Here is a 16356-nt window from a genome sequence, read left to right on the forward strand (position 1 = left end):
TTTTAGGTCCGCTGTTGTTTCTTTTGTATGTGAATGACATGAAAGCTGCTGTGAACTGTAAACTGCTGTTGTATGCCGATGATTCAGCCTTACTAGTTTCTGGCAAAGATGTAAATAGGATTGAGACGTTACTCAGTGAAGAGTTATTGAATGTCAGCAAGTGGTTGTTGGATAACAAATTGTCTCTACATCTAGGTAAAACAGAATCCATTCTCTTTGGCTCCAATCAAAAACTCAAAAATGCTCCCAACTTCAATATCCAATGTAATGATACTAGTATTCAACCTAGGTCTGTTGTCAAATATCTTGGAACAGAAATTGATACAAATGTGTCGGGAGAAGTTATGGCACAAAAAATAATTAAAAGGGTCAGCTCCAGAACAAAATTTTTGGCAAGAATACAAAAATACCTAGATGTAGAGACAATGAAGTTACTAGCTTCAGCCCTGGTCCAGTGTCATATTGACTATGCTTGTTCTTCCTGGTATAGCAACCTATCTAAAAAATCTAAGAGTAATCTTCAAATATGCCAAAACAAACTAATCAGGACCGTTTTGAAAATTCATCCACGTACTCATCTAGATTATACGCATTTTAAACTGTTAAATTGGTTACCTGTTGAGAAACGTGTTGCTCAGTTAAAGCTTAATCATGTTCACCAAATTGTGAACGACTCTTGTCCCAGTTATTTGTCAGATACGTTTACACTTGTCAGAAATGCTCGTTCCCTGAGAACTCGTTCTAGTAGGTCATCTGTCATTGTACCTAGGTTTAATAGTTCGTTAGGGAAAAGTACTTTCAAATACACTGGTGCTATTGCTTGGAACTCTTTACCGACCAACATTCAATCAATTGTATCTAAAAGTAGTTTTAAAAAATCTGTTAAATGTTATCTTTTAGACACTGTTCTCTCTGAAGAAAATAGTTTATATGTTTAATTTACACTTCTTATAATCCTAATTTACACTTCGTATAACCTAGCTTTTCTATGATAATCCTTTCCTAATTGTAATATGAGGACCACAGTGGAAATAAGTCTTTTGACTTTCTGTGCCATCCTCGGATGTACAATTATATATACTGTGTATAATATTGAGTCTTGTATGTATTGTACTTATTGTATGTATGATTGTATCCGAATAAAATTCAATTCAATTCAATTCATGCATCATGTCCTACACTGTTGGGTGGTAGTGGGCCTTTTAATTTTGTTTCTACAATTCCCATTATGTCCGGTTCTTTTTCTTTCAAATAATCATTCAGCTCATTCAATCCTGTTATTAATCCATCTATATTTGTGTAAGACACTCTTAGTTTTCTGTCACTTCCATTGTGTTCTCTGTTTCCCTTTTGTTTTTCTCTTGTATGTCGACTTTCTTTAGTTTCATATTCACTACTCTCCAATAGAATCTCTCTTTCTCTGACTCCGTTCTGCTCTCGTTTTTTTTTCTTAGCTTCAAGTCTTTTCTGCTTTTCTTCCTCTTTCCTATTTATTCATTTCCCTTTTTATATTGTTCACTTGTTGCTAGTTCCCTGTTTTGGATAATATATTCTCTGCCGTCGTTTGTGACCTGAATTTAATCTTAATTGGTCTGGTCTTATCTGTACTATACTTTCCGAGCCTGAATTTTTCCTCAATTTCCTTCATAATTTCTGGTTCATCTTCCTGAACTAATTTTAGTAAACTGCTTACTTTTTCATTTTCCTCATTGGTTCTTGAGGTTCTATCTGGGTTATGTTTCTCTTCCATTCCTAATATAATTATACATTTCTTTTTGTCAGCTAAGTCTCTTACTATATTCTCCTTCTGTCTTATCACTTTAATAACTGAGTCTTCAGTTTGTTCTCTCATTTGCTGTTTAATTATATCAGTAAATGCAACTTTACTGTTTTCTTTTATCGACTTCCATCCCTCTCTGCTTTCTTTACTATTCCTCTTCAATTCCTCATTCTCCACCTTTACTTCTTTTAACTGTCTTTTCAGGTTTTCTATTTCATCAGTTAAGATTTTGTTCGCCTTCCTTAGTTCTTCCAATTTTTCAACTCTTTGTAGAATATTGTTAACATGACCGAACCTACGCTCCAAGTCCTCGATCATATTATCGACCTTCTCTTCTAGTCGTGTCCCCCCCCCCCCTCTTTAAATACCTGGAAAATATTCTCATCACTTTCTACTGTGTTGCTCTTCTCTATACTTCTAATCTTTACATTTTTATTAGACATTTCATCGTCGCTCAACTGATCGGGGGGCCTTTTGTTTACCTTTCGCCTGTCTGCCTGGGCCAAGTCTACTCCTTCCTCATTTCCCTCAGCAATCCCTCCCCTTCTCCTCTTTCCCTACTACCCCACGAGCAATTTCCCCCCCCCCGCCCTGTAAATACAATAGGCACTTCTCTTTGCGTTGGGATCCACAAAACTTCAATTTTCTTCAGAACGTCTTCTAAGCCGTCTGTTCGTTGAAGTGTGTGTGTGTGTTCGTGCGCGACGCACAATTAATACACAATAAATCTCCTGCACGTGGTTTGAGAGAACGGACGTGGTGGGGCACTCAACACGTAGTTTCGAATGTCTTTCACGTGGCCACGTGGTTCAGTATTGCCCGTTTCTTGTTCCATTCCTGACAGAAAAGCCAGAGGGTAATAAGAGAAAATAGACCGAACACTTTAGACTATTTAGACATTTTCAAGGTGTGTGTGTGTATTTACCTAGTTGTATTTTGCGGAAAGGGGAGCTAAGCTCGTGGGTGTCCCGTCTCCATATGTTGTTTCATCTAGACTGTTTTTAAATTCGTGTATCGTTTTTGCACACACCACATTCTCATCTAACCTGTTCCAAACGTCGATTATCCTGTGGGGAAAGTTGTTCTTTTTCAGGTCTCTTCAATAATTGTCTTTCTTTATTTTCTTTCCATGCCCTCTTGTATCTCTACCATCCCATTTTATTAGATCCTCTCTATCAATAATTCCCATGCCTTTCATGATTCTATAGTTATTAAGTCTCCTCTCTTCTTTGCTCCAATGTCTGTAGCTCAAGTTTGGCCAGCCTCTCCTCATATGATAGTTCTGAGAGCGTTGGTGCCAATTTTGTAATTGCTCTTTGTATTTTATTATCCTCCTGAACTTTTTTCCAACCACTTACCTCTTTTGCTATGGACTCTTTGTTCTCTTTAATTCCTCATTTTCATCCTTTACTTCTTTTAACTGTCTTTTTAATTCTTCTATTTCTGTATTTAGATTTTGGTTCTCCTTTAGTTCTTCCAATTTGTCAACTCTTTGTGTAATTTGTGCGAGATGGCTAAACCTAATCTCCCATGATTCGTTCACTTACGTTAGTGTTTCCTCTAGACTTGGTAATCGAGGGAGGAGGTTGTCATCTCCCTCATTAAATCCATAGAAATAAGTATCTCCACTTGCTATTGAGCTACTCTTATCTATATTTCTAATTTCAATCCCTTTGCTGACTTGTTCGACTTCAGCTGTGTCGTCTGCATATCTCGTTTACATCCCTTCTGACATCCGAGGCCCGTTCCTCCCCTTCCTCATTTTCTTTCATTTTCCTCAATAATCCCTCCCCTTCTCCTTTTTCTTCACCTGCCCACCACACCATGAGCTTTCCCCTTCCCTACTAATACAATACATGTACTCCTTCGTCGTTGACATCCACGAAAATTGCGTTTTTTCCGGAGTTCCAATCTTCGCCGTCAATCTGACCATCGTGTGTGTGTGTGTAGGCACACACACACACATTTGGATATCTCAAGTCTGATGCAATGTCACAAATTTTCTTCAGCTCATCATCCAAGAAATTAAGGCTACAAATTCTGTAAGCACTGAGAAACATAGAACAGACCGAAATTTTAGTTTTTTTCATGATGAACTTAGTAAAAATGGACATAGGACAGGACATTTGTGCTTTTTTTTATACATTTTATTTTAAAAACCTTCCAATTCTATAAGAACCTGGTAAGTCTTCCTAAGATTCTTAGACAAATTGACATCAATGTGCTATCTAAGAACACAAGTTCCATTAAAAACATTCATTATAAATACCCAAGGTGATAGAATAGACTGTGCTTACAGCATTCCTTGTCTTAAATGTGATAAATGCAAAATTTCATGTACGTGTAACTCGAGCATACAAATATATAAGAAAAGTTGTGCTCAATTTATAATTCTCTTGATGGCACAATCAGTTAAGTCACTACCACTTGTCACATGCTAGCAGAGGTTCAAGTACTTGGCTGTACCATGTTTCAATTTCTGCTTGTATGCTTCCTTGAGCTTCTCAATGTTCATGGTTTAGAATTAAAGTGAACTGTGGTTTATAAGTGTAAATTTGTTCATTGGGACCCATCCATCGTTGTACAAATACATACATATATATATAATCTCAATGTATATTTTTCTCCTGTGTTCTGTTGGTTAATGTTGGGATGTTCTTCTCATATTATGTGTAATTCACAGACGGACACTAGAGTATCATATGGAGTGCCAACAGACATTAGATCACACAGAATGTCCTCCTCCAGTGCCCTCACCACATACCCTTCATGTATATAAACCACACACAAATTATTAATCCTTAATAGTCTTCATAATGTGCAATGAGTGCGTAAAATGTCGACAGTTACGAAGTTCTCCTCCATACACTTCCAAAACTCTTTAGAGATAAAGTTTTAAGGTCTTTCGAGAAAGCCGAGAAGAGGTTGATCCGTAAATAACTTTCTGGTCTATTCAACAGAATATGCCTTCAAGAAAAGCTGCTACCTAATTACCCACATTCTCCACTCCCGTTCACTACCCCTCCCTCTCTCTTTTCTTTGCACTTCCTGGAGGACGGGTCATACCTGAATCTTGCCCACTACTCTGGGTCAGAAGCAATGCAGCAAGACACAACATACCCTAACCTTCTACACATTCAACAACTCTCTGGAATACTCTACCCATCTTTCCCATACTACCTTCACTTCTATTAACATCTGTCCGTCTTTACCTGACTCACCCTCCCCATTTCATTCTCTTCACTTCCTTCCAATACATCTTAAAGAAATCTGTCATACTACTACCCATTTTACGTCTGTTCTCCTCTTTGCCATCCCTCACCTTATGTTCTTCTTGAACCTCTCATATGTTTCCCTAGTCCTACCTTGCAACCAATCCACATATACTTGGTTCTGCTATGCTACCATTTTCACCCCTTCATCCCACCGATCACTATCCTTCCTTTACTTCTTTCCATCCTTTTTGACTCACATACCATCTTTGCCCCTTCCTCCTTAAACCATATCTTTTTATTCCTACCTAACCCCTCTCCCTCACCACCTCCCATACATTTGTCGGCTTCTTTTTTTTTTTTCTTCTCAATCAATTAGTTAAGTCTCAATGCCTCCCTGCCTCCCACCTTTTTCCTCTATTCTCATTTTCACATCTACCAAAATATTATCTTAAATTCCCCTTCTCTCTTCCTTGAAAGCTTGAACATCCAGAACACTTTCTATCTTTCCTTTTGATACAACTGCAGTCCATTAATATTTCCAGGGCAAATATCATCAAACTAATTAATTAGTGTATAGTAAACTCCTTTTTCATATTTGAAGGAAAACATTATTTCCAAAATTTTGGTTTGGCTAGAAAGGGATATAATTTGGATCTGGTTTGTTGATGACATTATGTGTTTTTGGCACAAATCCCTTAAAATGATAAAATTTCTACTTAAACTAGTCATTAGGACCATCTATCAAATTCATTCATGAAGTAGAAGTAAATAATAATATCCACTTCTTGGATGAAGAAATCCAAACAAAGTTTCTTGTGGTGGTATAACAGCGTAAGTGCAGTTCAGAACGTGTAAAAGAGGCACATGTTAATTTCCGACAAAAGAAATACAGAGCCATGTATTTTTTCCAAACTTTTTTTATTTCAATTGTTTGATAACCCTTTCCTAAGTATTTTACTGGAATGATTATGTTTTTCTTGTATAGATGCCATTGAAATGCCCAAGAAATGCAGAAATTCATATACTTACATGAAGCAGGAGCATTGGCTGGCATAATTCTGTGGGTCCAGAAACAACAAGAGCTCTACCTTCTGGCGTATTTTTCAGCCAGTTTTGATTACATCTAATTTCAAAGAAAGTCATGTTTGTATCATGATGTGCTGCTGAACTTTTATTCGTATTTTGTAAAGAAACGACGGCGATATTTTCGTCTTACTTGACCAGTTTGGATAGTTAGACAAACTCTTAGTAAGATATCTCTTTATTGACCGCAAGGCCTTGAGACTAGGTGTAAGCTCACAGTGGGTACGTGGTACAGTATATCAGAATGTCAAAGAATGCATAGCGTATCTTTATGTTATGCACGTTATGTATGGAAACAGTAGAAAACTTGTGATTATCACTCTTACCATGATGAGACTTAAGTGTGAAAATCCTATATACAGTATTACCCCCGGGTTAAATCGGAGTGATTCTTGCATAAGAACGCGCTTAATTTGTCTTTTCCCAAAAATCGATGTCTGAGGTAAAAACACATACTCCAAAATTTCCTACATGTAAAAAAGAATGATTTACATAGTAATAGCATACAGAATGTGGACAGACGAAATAATATAAACCGTATAATACATGGATTCTAAATGTGTCTACTGTATATAAAAATAAATGTAATTACAGGAGAAAATATAGGAATTAAAGATAATCAGTTTTGACCAACGGGCTTCCAGCGGTACGGAAGTGTGTTGATAGGAACTTTGTCACCGAATAGGGTTGCATTTCATCATTGTCTACAAGACTGAATTTTGAGTTCACAGTTTTGTTTTATGTATAAGCCAGATCGGATGTCTGCTGGGTTGGGTTGTGCAGATATGTGGAGTGATTTCTAAGAAAATAATGGAGAATATGTGACAAAATTTAGTGCATCTGGGGCCATGGTCCTCCTAGGCTTGGTTAGGAAAGGGAATCAAAGATACATGACGGAAAAAAAAGTGTGATGAGAGTCTTGAAGCCAGAACCATGTTTGCATGACCACGGAAGTGTCTTTTGCAATCCCAAGACCAAAGTAACACCAGCTATTGCCTCTCCTGTGTTGCAGTACACTTTTTTTCTTTTTGTTTTGAGTATGTACATCATCTAGCATCATTTTCACAGGTCTGACTGTGAGAGGTTTACTGTCGATGGCTGTTCAATGATAGTTCGAGTTTGGGTCTAACCTCCTTTTTAACTACTGACTACAGCGGGTGAATCTCCTTTTGTCTGTTGTGGCTCTAGGGAGTCTACCCTACTTTCAACTGTTCTGTGACTCTATGCGATATCGTCTAAATCTGACCTCTATTCTACTATTGTGATTGTGCGGAGAATAACTTAATTTTCACAGCTCTGCCTATGTGGGATCTAGACTCCTGTTCACTGCTCTCTTATTCTGCAGCACATTCTCATCCCGACTGTCAAGAGACTTATTTCTTTTAAACGGCTTTCACTGTATAAAGGTTACTCTCTTTTGACTGTTCTATTTTTATAGAGATCATTCTAATTTTTCTCCTTTCTATGTGGGTACCATTTTGTTAGTTTCTTTTCTTCTTTTCTGTCAGCTCTAACTGCACAGGAATCGTCCTGTTTTCGTCTGCTCTGAATATCAAAGGATCACCCTATTTTTGTTTACTCTGGGCCTCACTCTACTCTCGTCAGCTCTATGTAGGGATCACACACTTTTTTGTCAGCTCTATCTTTTTCTATTATTATTTTTTACTTTCAGATTTTGTTATTATTATTCTGTTATCATCATTTTTTTTTTCCTGATCTCTCCTGACCTTCCCTCCGAACAGCGCACTCCTGCCCTCTTCCCCTGGACACGGGCGGGCTGTTCAGTCAACGTCCAACCGTCCAAACAGGCGGAGAACATAGCCTTTGGCAACCTCGCAGAGTCTCCATTGTGCATATGGGGAGACCTGCTCAGGTTGATCTTCAGGATTTCCGACGGTCCAAGGGACGGAGACTATGTCCTGCTCTGTTTATCTGAATAGTCTGTCTTTCATAAAGAGCATTTTTTTTTCTTTCTTTCTTTAGCCAACTTGTGTATCCATGACTGGCCCAAAGCAGGTACCAGTTCCAATCTTGAACCCAACTCGGTACCCACAATGATTAATTTCTAGAGCTGATATAGCTATGTACAATATCCCATCAAACATCGCATTGCACCAGTCCAGAGTGTAAATATATATATATATATATGAATATATATATATAAACAGGAGATTGAACACCACTAACAATGGTGAGTTCTACCCTGACGTCAGTGATGATGACATACGACTTGAGCGCCACAGGAGTCATGAAACTTCCCCTGTTTCATGACTGCCATGAGAAGCATGATAGCTGAGTTACAGGTTGTGGAACTTCGGCTCAAGAAACTGCAGAAAATAATATACATAAGTGGATATCATACTATTGTATGATTTACAGAAAGTAAGCTCTGTCATACTTATATATATGCATAATATAATTATAAATTCAAATCAGATACAAATGTAAATGGATATATACAATACATATATTGGTATCGTACACAAATTTGTATATATATCACACACACACACACACATATATATATATATATATATACATATATATATATATATATATATATATAATGTATATATACATATATATATATATAATGTATATATATATGTATATATATATACATACTCTATATGTATATGTATATATATATATATACAGGGTGTGTATATAGCTACATCTATCAGCATATAATTCCATATCTATCCACTTATGAAATATATATGAGTGTGCATATACACAGACATACAATATGTTTACGAACATTTATCTATATAAATGTATAAGTTACATACATGTGAACATATATACGTACAACCAAACACATACGTACAAAAACTAGAAAAATATAAAATTTTGTAAACAGGTAGATGGCAGAGAATTGGAAATTTCAATACATGTCACAGGATAGGCGATCTTCTTGAGATGTATTAATATAGTCACTTTAGCAAAGGCACCTAGATGTGTTTGCAGCTAGATAGCCTTTGTGACTCAAAAGTAACTGATTGCTACTTTTCACAGCAACACTGAAAAAGGACATTGTAGATTAAAAGGACATCATAGATAGACTAAAGAGGAGGACCAGGCTGCCAATATTTATAACTTACATTTACTTTAAGTTATGTAATACAAAAATGTGATTGCACATGAAAACACACACACCTACATATACAGAGAAACACACATACATACACACCTATGCATGCACACACACACAAACATACACAGGTATGTGTATATGTTTTTGTGTGCATGTTTTCTTTTGAATTTTGTGTAGGTATATTTGCATGAGCATGTTGTGTATGTGTGAACATGAATGTTCAGCATTTGTAAGTGTACACAGGTATGTATGTTTTTTTATGGGTGCACATGTCGTGTGTGTGTGTATGCGTGCATGTGTGTGTGTGTACATATGTGTGTGCATGTGTGTGTGTGTGCACACGTGTGTATTTACCTAGTTGTATTTTGTGGGAGAAGAGCTATGCTCGTAGTGACCCGCAGTCCTATCTTTCCGCATCCAGTTCTTATGTGCATATGTGTGTATGTGTTTCTGTACATATGTGTATGTATGTGCATGTGTATTTACCTAGTTGCATTTTACGGGAAGGGGAGCTATGCTCGTGGTGTCCCGTCTTCATATCTCATTTTATCTAAACTGTTTTTTGTGTACATGTGTGGTTATGTGTGTATTTACCTAGTTGTATTTTGCGAGAGCATATGTGTATTTGTGTATGGGTATGTCAGTGTGTGTGTGTGAATGTGTGTTTCTTTGCTATGATCAAATTGGCTAACATTGGCTTTTTTTGATCCTCAAATTTCTTAAGGTTCGTACACTGGAATTGTTGGTCAAAACAATATAGCGCTCTCATGCAGTAAAACTAGCTACATTTGTATGTCTGTATGTATGTATGTATACACACACACGCACGCATATATATATATATATATATACACACACACATATATATATATATATGTATATATATACATATATATATACTATATACATATATATACATAAATATATATCTATATATATACATATATATATACATATGTATATACATATATATACATATACATATATACATATGTACACACATGTATATACATGTATATGTAATATATATATATATATATATATATATATATATACAGAGTGTAATAGATAATAATTTACCCAGAATATTTATTTCCTTCAAAAGTATCGACAATACTCACAGTAATAGCAGCTTTATATCAGTACTATCAATAGTCGTAGCAGTGGATCTGAAACTAAGACATATTTCTCCTTTTCCTTATCGTGACGTGTGAGGGTCAATTTCTTTCAAAGTCATTACATGTTCCCCAAAAGACTACGGCCGCACAACTTCAAGAGACATTTAAGAATTCAAATGCACCAATCATCGTTTCACCCTCATCGAGAAGGGATGGGCTGATTTAGGAATGCCGTTTGATTGAGCATTCACGGTTAGCTCAGAAGAAAACGGCAGCAACTCAACTCAAAGGATCCGACTGGGAGATTTGGTCAAGTGTTTTAACTAACTCGCTAACACAAACACACATATATACATGTTTATGTATGTATGTATATATATAAATATATATACAAAATCATGAATGTGTATGAGTGTTAAAATAAGGAAATTTATGCTGATGGAGGCAACAGAGTATAGGCTGGTTTTTAAATATTTCAGTTGAATTGATTTTATATTCTTTTCATCCATTAACGGTACACCCAGTACATAATCTTAAAGAATTTGTTCAATATTTCATGTAGAAAGAATTCTTATATGAGACTATGTAAGAATTGCGGGTCCAAAGATCTTATAAGTGAATATTGAAACTTACTTAAAAATAATAATAATAATAATAATTATTTTGTTATAAAAAGTAAATAGAATTTCTAAAAAATTTGTCAAGAAAAATATATACTTAATTTTGCAAGACAACATACTTCGACACCTGTGATATATTTACCTATTCCTTTTTTAATCATAAAAACATAAGTGATGATAATGAATTTGGTATTAGAAAGGCTTAATGTTTGGCATTTTATCTACATGGGCTCGGACGGTAACTCAAATTAGTTTGGTACTACTTTCTAAGAACGCGATTAGCACTGTAACCGGTCCCGATCAGCTGATCAGTAATTATCTTAAGATGTATCTTCATGATGATGATGGTGCCAAAGTCACTACATAATTGGCCCTGTTGTCACTGTAGTGGTGATATTGAAGGTGGTTCTGAATGGAGTACTTCAGCATCAACAACTACAAGAGCAGTGACAAAGTGTTCAGATTATTATCTCAGAAATTCACTAGTGATAAAATGGGTTTTCTTCTTTTTTTTTCTAGAAATGCTAATATATTTTCACATGGGTGACAATCCTACGTCTCGAGTTCAGAATGTTTAGTTATGCGATTACCATAATTGATGGGTTCCCTTTCTAACTCTGATCTATATATCCTATCATCTATCAAGTTTTCTTAAAGCTAATGGATCTCGACATTTCCAAAGAAAACTTTTCCTGTGATTTCCTTGTGTAGATGGAGAAAGAATGGGAAAACCAAATATTAGCGGATTTGATGATCAGGCTAAGCCCATTCTCATGGGGAATAGTTACATTGCTATTTTGAAATAGTTGCCATTTTTTTGTCGATACGAAAGGATTAGTATCTGCATTATGACTGGTTGCCTTAAATCTAGAGAATGTTAGGATGTGTTAGATTTATGTGCCAACTACCAACCTACAACATAAGTGCTTAGGAAAAACCCAACGCTGTGTGCCTTTCGTACATCTACAAAGAGTTTAGGAGCAAAAATTCCAAGAACTAGAAACTAACATTATTATGTCTAGTTATAAGTATTATCATCATTAATATTATTAGCATAATTATTATCATTAGCATTATTATTAGAATTATGTATAGTATTTGTAGCTTAATTTTTTTTGTTACTGATCACACGACTGAAAGGAAATTCTCATACGACAGACTAGAAAGGAATTCTGTACAAGAGCTAATCTTTTTTAATAGGAATTGTACTCTTGCGGAATATATTAGTCCATTTATTTGTTTACTTCTCTTTCCTACTTCTACATCAATCGTGGCTATACGAAACTACAGGTCATGTTAAGGGGGGCAGTAGACGCGGACGACCTGGTGTCTTCGAGGCTTCAGGGTCGCCGCGGGGGAGCTAGATGGGTAAATGAGTGTGTTTCCAAAGTCAAATGCAAAAATGTGAGAATGAGATCTTACGTCAAAGTAGTTCTCTGAGGTGATGAAGATGGTGTCTGTCTGCTAACAGCACTTGAAGACGAGGTCAGAGGTTAACAGGCCGAAGTGGTGGTAGTGACGACAGAATGTGAGTGATAGAAAGAGTACTTTAAGCGGTATTCGTTACCTTGTGGTTGGTGAATGGGTGAGGCAGGATGGAGGAAAGGTAAGAAGGAGGTTTGGTTGGTCATGGGAGAGGCTTAGGGTAATTCTAGAAAGCTCTCTGGTTTGACAAAATTTGAAAGCAAGAGCAAAGGTGCTCTTGGCTCTCAAGTCTGCTTGATGCTTCTCCTTTGAATTTTGGTGGATGTACAATGGCACAGAAAGTATCTTTATGTATTTGTTGCGCAAGAAGTTGTGGATACAGCTCCCGTTCACGCGATCCACTATACCATGACTGAAAAGGTCTCAAGTGTTCATTTCAGGATCAATGAGATGCATTCATATTTTTTTTTTCCTTTTTTGTGCCACTGTTCCAAAGTTTGCGATTCGCGTGTTGATCATCTGCAACATTGAGACGCTCCTTTCGTATTGTTTAAGCAGTTTATATTTATTTCGTCTTTTGTTTATACCATCAGAACCATTAGGAACAGTCAGTAACCATGTAGTTTCGGCCAAAGCAGCATAACCACAGTGCTGTAGTAGCATGCGACGCAGTTACAAAATGCAATAGCAGTAATGCATGCAGCATAATTCATTCAAACATCAACATGTCTGAATTTGTTTTAATGAACTTTTATTCACTCTATAATTTCCCCGTTCCTCTTTCAGTGAGCATTAGACTATTTCAGTGGTGGGGCTGATGATACTGATTCACCACTGAGGTTGTTCGTACTTGTGTGAGGTTGACCTTGTGGTTGGGAATGGGGGATGGGCATGCATGTACGCATACGTGTACTGCCGTACGTTTTCTCTAAAGCACAGATGTCACAACAGCACAGATGAGTAGATAGAAATGACTCACACATATATATTTATATATTCATACACATACGTGCACACACACACACATATATATATATGTGTGTGTGTGTGTGTGAGGGAAAAAGAGAGACATATGAGTATATCAGATGTGGCATCTATGTATGTGAGCACTGTGATCTCTCTCCGTCTCATGTCTGCTCACAGAATTCCACCATATTCACACCCACATCATCTGTGCTGTGGAACCAAATGTGCTGTACTTTGCAGGGGAGGCTTGAACCATCGAGATCGACTTTGAGTTTTGGACGTGTTTGAGTTATCTGTGGCAAGAAGCGAGCAGAGTCCTGATTATAATTACCATTATAATGATTATTAATATTGTTCTTAATTATTAGTAGTATGGGAGTGATAGTGATGATGATACACGTGGAAAACCTAAAGCCGTGGTGGACGACCTGTAGATGGGGGTCGCCATTTTTTGAAAGACAGAAAGAAAAAAACACTACATCTAGAGTTATCTAGAACTATTTCCTCTGAAGGCGCTCATGAAAAAGGCTTCTACAACATGGTTTACCAAAACTGGCTGAATAAGTTTCTTTGTCTTGTATTTTGATCTCTATATGTCATCTACTTGGATTGGTATCAAGCAAAAAGTATATTTAAGAATAACATCTAAATGTTTTCTAGAAGAGGAAAAAATGGTCCTAGTAGACAGAAAAAATTGTCAGACAGAAATCTTGATTTCAATTTTTTTTTTCTCATAATTTTTTTTTTTTTTTTTGCTAATCTAATATCTTCAATCTCTCCCTTTATCTTTTCTTATACCTGATTATTATTATTATAGGTAGCTCTGAGCGGCCTTTCATCTCTAAATCTGACTTGGTCATGAAACTAAACATTACGATTTCAAATGGTCCTATCAAATACGGCTGAGAGGAAAAAAGTGCTTTTTGTCGTTTCCATTTTAACTAACTCACTCCTCATTTTGTGCACGGACTTCGTCAGCAGTCGACTTGGACTACCCGGACCGGACCTTCCGTCTACAGTTTTCTCTTCTCTGCCGACCGAATCACTTCATCTCCTTCTTTTGTGTCCTCAACACGTTTCCTTTTTTAGTGTGTGTGTGTGTGTGTGTTTGTGTTCATGTTTATCTTCTTGATCCAACATGCTCTCCTTCCCCTCCTCTTCTATGCCTCCCTTCGTCGTCGCCTTCTCTGTGCTCCTGGTCAGGAGCCAATGACCCTCCTCACGACGTCCACCTCGTCAATGGAGCAGAAGAGACGTTGGAGAAGAGATTGTGAGAGACTTAGTCCACCGTTTCTATGGCAACAGTCGTCTCGTTGTCCTTGGAGTCTTTTGAAGGACTTTGAGACTTGAGGGCGGCGGATGGGGCTGAGGTGGCTGACCCTGGTGCTGAGGGGGCGCTGGCTGGACCGGTGGCGGGTGCATTGGAGGTGGCTGAGACTGAACTGCCCCGACGTCCTGCAAGAAGTCAGGAGATTAGAGGAGAGGGAAACCACATTAACTTTCAGTATATGAATCAACTTTTTTAAGACAAACTTCTACGAAATTCTAATAAATGAATGAATGGATGAAGGAGACACAGAGGGGGGAGGGGGGGAAGTGAAGATGAGAGGGAACTGGGGGCAGGTCAAGAAGAGTAATGTATGGAGTAATGATGAAGTTCTAAATAAATGTTTTTAAGCATGATGTTCACTATCAGGAGTGGTTATGACAAGGAGGATGCAACGCTCTAGTAGCGTGTTTAAACCTGGAAGTGTTTAGAGTAAATTAATAAATGAACGAATGAATAAATGAATGACTGTCTGATTAAATGGATGACTGAATGGGTGAACGGATGAATGAATAGATGGATTGATAGGTGAGTGAAGGAATGAGTGGTTGTGAAATTGGTAATTTAATACATAAATTTTGATGAAGGATCTCAGATATTAAAGTTGATGTTTTTGATGATCAACAAGGTATCTTTCCTCTGGTCGAGCTAAAGAAAACGAGATTCCGAAGAGGGAGTGGGTAAACTAGCTCTCCCTTTTTGTCTGGCGACTGTCATCTTGTTCTTGTTGTCCTAGCACATAAGCCCATGCCCTGGACTAAGTTCCCTACCTGCCTTGCTAAAAGTGGAAATATTTGATTTTTAGTTTTGTCCATAAAAACAGTACTTGATCTGTTTCCAAAAAGAGGAGTAATTGTATTATAGCGTGGAAATCTCATTGTTCTGACTTGGCAATATATTTCCTTTTCATATGATAGTGATTTTTTCTTGGAATGGAAACCGGCAATGGATACCTGCTGGTAATGGTCTTGTGAGAGACTTCTAAGAAACTCACTGCCCCGACGCACCATTCGCTTTCACATACCACTTCGTCACACCCTCATCTCAGTCTTGAAGTCCTGCGTCTAGACCGAGAGCCAGGTAGTCTGTCTCTTACCCAGACACAAGATTCCTCTTATCAACTTTTTTTTCCCTTTCACGCAAGACGAGCCGACAACTAAAGAATGTCCCCATATTCTTCCTATTGTGCGGTGACTATAAAGAGACCCACAAATGCAACAAAAACGGTCCATTGTCACCTCCAGATAGATTATTTGCGAACCCAAGGACAGATGTTTGCTATTATGGGACTGGATTTCTAGTTAGTGAAGCTCAAGTCTTTATTCAATATTTCAGACATGACCTACTCTACACGGTGACTAGGCATGAGATCATTTGCTGGAACACAGAATTGTAGAATGTCTGTTTGCACTGTAAATTTGAGACAACAGTTATTACTACTATTTCCCGGTGGAAACATGATCTACTCAAGCTATTTCTCTTCTTTTCTTTGTCTCTCTATTTAATATACACACACTAATAACCTGAATTCAAATTCCTGGGCTGGACGCGAGACTGCTTACTCAGAATAAGGCTTCATACGTAATTACTGCGTGTGTTCGAATTCTCCCAGGCTCAACTAGCAAACGAGTCAAGCAAAGACAGTCTAACACTGTTCTATCACACACACTCTCTATCATAATACTAAAACCTTTAGTGGAGCCACCTAGACGTGTCTTGTTGAAG

The 16356-nt window shown here is 37.2% G+C and overlaps 1 protein-coding gene across 7 annotated transcripts in view; it reads right to left on the reverse strand.

The window, feature by feature from the left end:
- Positions 1 to 6240: 6240 nt before the first annotated feature.
- The window catches only part of LOC143021457 (uncharacterized), a 405777-nt gene continuing 395661 nt past the window's right edge, over positions 6241 to 16356 (reverse strand). For 6 of the 7 annotated variants that reach the window (XM_076178955.1, XM_076178958.1, XM_076178959.1 and 3 more), the window contains one exon: positions 6241 to 14759. In XM_076178955.1, the coding sequence (XP_076035070.1) occupies positions 14584 to 14759 (176 nt within the window). In that variant the 3' untranslated portion in view covers positions 6241 to 14583. The remainder of the gene's footprint in view (positions 14760 to 16356) is intronic. The other variant, XR_012965993.1, reaches the window with a different exon arrangement.

The sequence above is a fragment of the Oratosquilla oratoria genome, chromosome 42, assembly GCF_046742065.1.
Source record: "Oratosquilla oratoria isolate Oo_2021 chromosome 42, ASM4674206v1, whole genome shotgun sequence".
Classification (NCBI taxonomy): Eukaryota; Metazoa; Arthropoda; class Malacostraca; order Stomatopoda; family Squillidae; genus Oratosquilla; species Oratosquilla oratoria.